The sequence below is a fragment of the Olea europaea genome, chromosome 1 (assembly GCF_002742605.1).
Source record: "Olea europaea var. sylvestris chromosome 1, O_europaea_v1, whole genome shotgun sequence".
In the NCBI taxonomy this organism is placed as follows: domain Eukaryota; kingdom Viridiplantae; phylum Streptophyta; class Magnoliopsida; order Lamiales; family Oleaceae; genus Olea; species Olea europaea.
This window is the reverse complement of record NC_036237.1, coordinates 2443627-2449907: the sequence shown is the minus strand read 5'-3', so window position 1 is coordinate 2449907 and position 6281 is coordinate 2443627. Positions and strand designations below refer to the sequence as shown.

Here is a 6281-nt window from a genome sequence, read left to right as displayed (position 1 = left end):
TGATGATTTGTCCTCTGTTACCGAGTGCATTATGGAGCTCGAGGAGACCGGCAAGGTGAAAAGGCAAAGTTCTTTGCATTTATTCGCTATTTCATTCCTTACGCTTCAGAAAAACAGGGCTGGCTTCGTTGCTTGCCAAGATGCTGGCACAAAGTACAAGTGGATAGTGTTTAATTTCACCAACTGGTCAAAATGCAATTCGCCTCTACCATGAAAAGATTATTTTATCATGTACCGGGTGACAAAATTTCAGACATTTTTATTTGGTTCCATGAAATGGATTGATGTATTGATTCAGTGATGTTTTAGCATTTAATTTGCACTGGAACTCGAGGCTAGATAACCGTAGCAAGGATCGACCGGCTGCTTCAATGATTTTGGACAATCCTTATCTTACAAACATCAGGTATCTACTTATCAAACTTCGATAAATTGCAAATTAAATGAAACTCCAGAGAATGGGAGACAATTGAAGTATAAAAAGAAGTGCTCTATAAATGTGACATGAATCATAAGACGAGCAAATCAATAATGGGGCCATTTTCCAAGGCGTGAATAAGCATCACAAACCAATTATTGAGAAATCACAACATTAACAGGAATACTGGAAAATCCCTTATTAGAATTGAGGAAAGTATACAGTTCTTAAATGTATCACTGATAGATCAGCCATTTTCTTGAATCCGTAACAGATTTGAGTAGAAATCGACCTAAAAACCAAAACAAAAATTGGCTGGCCAAAACAGAAAACGTTTACAAATTTAGAAACGAATAACAATCCTGTAACATAGGTCGAAGTCTCCCATTTTGTGGGAGTTAGTAGAGCAATGGGATTCAGTTTAGTGAATAGTGATGAAAAAAGAAGCAAAATGCCAATAATACAAAGCAACAGACTGAAATGTGTGATATGAAAAAGTAACATTGGAGAATTCTGAACCGCTCTACCTCACAGTAACTATGTCATCAATCTTCAAAATCATACGAACACACTCCGTAGCCAAGGAAATCGCACTTGTGCTCACCAGTAGAGGTTGCACCACATTCTCATCCATAATATTAGTGATCTGTCCCTTCCTCACATTGATCCCTGCATTGATCTCGCCCTGTGCGTGCCTATTCCTCAGCTCAGTCACAATGGTAATAGGGTTCAAACCTGCATTCTCTGCCAACGTATATGGAATAACCTCAAGAGCCTCAGCAAATGCTTTAACACAGTACCCTTCCATCCCCTGCAGCACCTTAGCCCATGCACCCAACTGCCTTGACAGCTCAATCTCAGGCGCACCACCGCCTGCAATTAGAAACCTCTTATTCACCAAACACCTAACCACACACAGTGCATCATGCAAACTTCTCTCTGCCTCATCAAGCACCAACTGGTTTGATCCACGGACGAGAACGCTGGTAGTCCTCCCCATATCCTTAATCCCTGTGATTCTGACCATCTTTCCACCATCCCCAAGCGACACCTCCTCCACCAAATCTGCATACCCCAACTTTTCAGCCCGGAAATGGTCAATGTTTGATATTGGCAAGCAATTTAAAGTCTTGGTAATGAACTCAATTTCGTCCCTCTCGACATCCTTAATCACCAAAATCTTTGCCTTAGCCAAATAATGCAGTGACAAGTCTGTCACCGCATCCCTCAAAATACTCTTCTGAATCAACAGCACATTACAACCGGTTGCCTTAATCTTCTTAATCATACCCAAAATATAGTTCCTCTCCTCCTTCAAAATCCTATCCATCTGTGTATAATCAGACACCACAATGCTTTGCTCTATGTCAGTTTTAGGCGGTGATATCTGGAACTGTATCACCCCAATCTTGGCATTTTCCATTCTGGTCAACCCCCCTGCTGCATGACTCACCTTCTTATCAAAAACCAGCCCCTTAACCAATTCAGTATCGTCAACAGTTCCCCCTAATTTCTTCACGATCTTAATATCTTTTAAGTCTACTAAATCAGGCTTAGCAGGGTCCACTACAGAAAGCACAGCATCAACAGCTAATGGGGCTAAAAGAGAAGAGTACTGAGACACAACCTTGGAATTTAAAGAAGTCGAGGCTGACTTAACCAGCGAATCATGATCCGATAACTCCACAGGAATCGCCATAGCCGTCAAAATCTCAACAGCTTTGATCGAAGCCTTGTGAAGGGCATCCGAAACAACCGTCGGGTGAATGCCAGCAGATAAAAGAGTAAGAGACACTTTCAAAAGAGCACCCGCTATAACAACAACAGTGGTAGTCCCATCTCCAGCGACAACATCCTGCGATTTCGAAAGCTCGACGAGGAATTTTGCAGCCGGCTGGAGAACTTCCATCTTATTAAGAATAGTGGCGCCGTCGTTGGTGATAATGACCTCTCCTGAAGAAGTAGAAATCATCTTGTCCATTCCCTTCGGTCCAAGACTCGTACGGACCGCGTCTGCCACCGATTGCGCCGCCGCAATGTTGGCCATCCGAATATCATCCTTACGCTTGTTGTCAATGAAAGTCTCAGTGGATTTGGTCTTCGCAACTGCCGAAGCTGCCATTTCTGTCGATTTCGAGTGTTAGATTGAATTTGTAGCAGAGAGCGTTTTGAGAAAAGAGTGCCCGATTAACCCTAGCTGCCAGACTTCTGGAGAGTGCACCATTCTTTAAATATGTCATCCGTATGCACTATTCTTTAATTTTCTAGTAAACTCTCCTTTTGAAAAAAATGAAATTACATTTTGAACCCTCATTTTTTCATGAGGTGATAATTGGGATAATTTATCGTGGACATCATGTGTGAATTTTATCTATCACGTAAGTAGTTATGTGGAGCATTTTTCAAATTTAGTAACCATCGAAATTTAAAGTTAGCTTAGAAGTCAAGATATGCCCTAAAGTTATGAAACTATTAGCCCTCGTTAGTCATTATTGAATGATGGATGGGAATATTTTCACAAGTTCCATAATTTTTGGGCAACATTTCAAAGTTCTAGTTGAAGTGACAGAACTTCAAATTAAATTATCGACAAAAACAATTAACCCATGAATTTTAACGTTAAGTCCCTTTCAATATGTTCCGCTCACATTTCGTGCTAGTTCTTACACTAGTATTAAAGTTTTATTATCGATAATGTACTATAATATTAATTTTTTTATAGCTTATTTAAATTGTAGAATTGTTTATATATTTTAAAATACTAAAAGATATTAATGCCGATATGCCAATGCTTTCTTTTTAATTAGCGTAATGCTATTCGTAGTGAAAACTGTCAGTAGTCGCCCTATGTGACATACATTTGGTAATTTGGTATTTGATACATAGATATGATAGTTATTTTTTGAATTATACATCAAATGAAAAACTGCCAAATATACGTTACATAGAGCGATTGTCTATAATCTTCCCTGCAAATATCATTATTCTTTTAATTAACTCTATTCACTTTTTGATCAAAGGGTGTAAAAGAGTTTTTATTATTTAATGTTTATTTTTAGAAGTTCCTATAATAATATTTTTTGAAATATTTAGATTGAGAGGTTAACGCCCCAAATTTTGCAGTGCATCCACGTGAACGCCCCAGATTTTTATGGTGCAACCGACTCTAGGAGATCAAGAATAGTTCACACTCCGGGGCCAAAACCCCTAACCTAGACTAGAAACCTCCCATGACGCAAACCCTTCAACGCCGAACGCGCACACAAATTTCCTAAAGACTTCACGCAGAGAACACTGTATGCATGAAATCGACCTTTTACTCTCTCTAGGTAATTTATATTCTCTCTCTAAAATGATTGTAATACAGGTTATCTCCTCCGTAATACTCATTTCAGCATACGGATTTTCCCCCTAATTTCATGTAATTTCTGATATGCATTTATATTTTCGCAGAACCCCATTTGGGTTTGTTGTGAAGTAATGTCTTTGATAGATGGTTTTCTGGGATTTTAGATTAGCATTCAGTTGATTTTATTGGTATATTGATTAAATATATGGAGCTGCAATAAGAATGTTACATGTGCTACTTCGATTTTGATTGTTAGTGATTTGTAAATCGGTGTCATTTTACTAAATGGGTATGAAGATTTTGCTGAAATGTTGATTTTGGTTGGTGGGTATGTTTGAAATATTGAGGGTAGTATTGGATTATGCTCTCTCTGCGACTGGTTCGCAGATTTGGTACCACGCCCCATATTGCTGCTGCAGCTGCTGATGTGCCATCTAATGACAAGGTTTTTTCTGCTAGGAATAGTGGGGAATCGAATGTTATGCAAAAACCTATTGAAATAGATGAACCGGCACTTGTTAAGTTGAAGAATGAAAGGGACCCCGAAAAGTTATTTAATTTATTTAAGGCCAATGCCCACAATAAGGTTGTTGTTGAAAATCGATTTGCATTCGAGGATACAGTTTCTAGATTAGCTGGTGCGGGTCGGTTTGATTACATTGAGAATTTGCTGGACCATCAGAAGACTTTGCCACAGGGCCGGCGAGAAGGATTCATAATTCGAATTATAATGTTGTATGGGAGGGCTGCAATGATCAAGCATGCTGTTGATACATTTTATGATATGCATTTGTATGGTTGTAAGAGGACTGTTAAGTCGTTTAATGCTGCGTTGAAGGTGTTGACTCAATCCCGTGATTTGGAGGCGATTGAATCTTTTCTTAGAGATATGCCTTTCAGCTTTGGCATAGAGCTAGATGTGTTTTCTATTAATATTGTTATCAAAGCATTTTGTGAAATGGGTATATTGGATAAAGCTTATCTGGTCATGGTTGAGATGGAAAGGCTGGGAATAAGGCCTGATGTGATTACATACACAACACTAATAGCGGCCTTTTACAAGGCAAACCAATGGGAGATTGCCAATGGATTGTGGAACCTTATGATACTAAAGGGTTGTCTTCCTAATGTTGCAACATTCAATGTCAGGATTCAATTCTTAGTAAATAATAGGCGAGCTTGGGATGCTAACAAATTATTGGCTTTGATGCGTTGCAGTGGGATATGTCCAGATGAGATAACATATAATTTGGTGATTAAAGGCTTTAGTTCTGCTGGATATCTTGAAATGGTGATGAGAGTTTATAACTCTTTTTGCCATGAAGGATGCAAGCCCAACCAGAAGATTTATCAGACCATGATCCACTATCTTTGTCGAGCAGGTAAATTTGATTTGGCATACACTTTTTGTAAAGACAGTATGCAAAAGAATTGGTATCCTAGTGTGGATAGCATCTATAAGCTGCTTGAAGGCCTAAGGAAGGATGGAAAATTGGACAAACTTGAAAAGGCCAAATATATTTTTTTCTTGGCTCAGAAAAGGATACCTCCGTTTTCTTGTGATCAAATCAGTGTCATGAAATCTAAATTGTCGCGAAGTTAAATTAGAACATTGGACTGTGAAGTGCATTGCATAAAAAGATATGGAGGCTAAGCAGCGGGTAACTTCCCGTATGATTAATTCCTTTATATTGAATGAAGTTGATGGGAGATGCTTTTTTGAGGGATGACACTTGGCAGCGAAGACATCCAATAATCTTCAAGTAATTTGGGGTACTGCTTTAGTAACGTGCTTGGTGAAATGGAAGCTCTAAGAGGAGAGGAACCACACAAGTTTTGGTAAGTTTTTGATGGAAATAATTTTTTTTAATTGTGTGCATGTTGATGTCCATAGATCTTTTTTTGCAAGTTTATGTCCATCAACCAATGTTCTCTTTGCATTGCATCTTCATGCCTACTGTTACACGTTGTAATGTTGATGCTTCATTTAGTGCCCTTACCTACATCAAATATTTGGAAACTATTGAACATTTTTTTAAGACTTGTGCATGTTAATTTCCTTGTAATAAGGTTTGTGATGAGGAATAGAGTATCTGTGGAAGAAGCAAAAGTATTCCTAATTGCTCTCCTTGAAGCCTTGCAATTGGTAATTTGAAAACTTCAGCCAACTAATGGTTAGTTTTGCTATTACTTGGCTGCACGCGCCTATTTGCTTGTGGTTATCAAACAATTATTAGTCCTTTGGTCAAACTGGGTACATGAAGCTAAGCTTTAATTCGAAAGTACAGAGTGGATTCTTTGAGGTCATCGTTACAATTTCATGCATATGCACATATATGCACAAAACACTTACATGTATAGGCACAAAATCAGTTCACGGTGAGGAATCCTATATGATGACTGACATTAATTGTTATTTTGGATCTTAAAAATTGGAACGTGCAACACTGCCAAGATCCTCAATGTCTTAGAAAATAAGTAATTTCTTTGTACCAGATCAATTGATTGGTACCT

The 6281-nt window shown here is 38.4% G+C and overlaps 2 protein-coding genes across 3 annotated transcripts in view; one reads left to right on the top strand and one right to left on the bottom strand.

The window, feature by feature from the left end:
- Positions 1 to 934: 934 nt before the first annotated feature.
- LOC111368160 (T-complex protein 1 subunit delta) lies at positions 935 to 2647 on the bottom strand. The gene has a single exon (XM_022989437.1). It carries the CDS (start codon positions 2538 to 2540, stop codon positions 942 to 944), a length of 1599 nt encoding a protein of 532 aa, XP_022845205.1. The 5' UTR covers positions 2541 to 2647; the 3' UTR covers positions 935 to 941.
- Positions 2648 to 3548: 901 nt separating this feature from the next.
- Positions 3549 to 6281, top strand: part of LOC111368035 (pentatricopeptide repeat-containing protein At1g80150, mitochondrial-like) — a 3875-nt gene continuing 1142 nt past the window's right edge. Inside the window, exons 1-3 of one of the 2 annotated variants that reach the window (XM_022989319.1) lie at positions 3549 to 3747; positions 3872 to 5606; positions 5838 to 5941. In XM_022989319.1, the coding sequence (XP_022845087.1) occupies positions 4129 to 5370 (1242 nt within the window). In that variant the 5' untranslated portion in view covers positions 3549 to 3747; positions 3872 to 4128 and the 3' untranslated portion in view covers positions 5371 to 5606; positions 5838 to 5941. Of the gene's footprint in view, positions 5607 to 5837; positions 5942 to 6281 lie in introns of both variants that reach the window. The other variant, XM_022989240.1, reaches the window with a different exon arrangement.

Excerpts from the sequence above, each read along its gene's own strand:
- LOC111368160 (XM_022989437.1), bottom strand. The coding sequence starts at position 2,540 with ATGGCAGCTTCGGCAGTTGCGAAGACCAAATCCACTGAGACTTTCATT.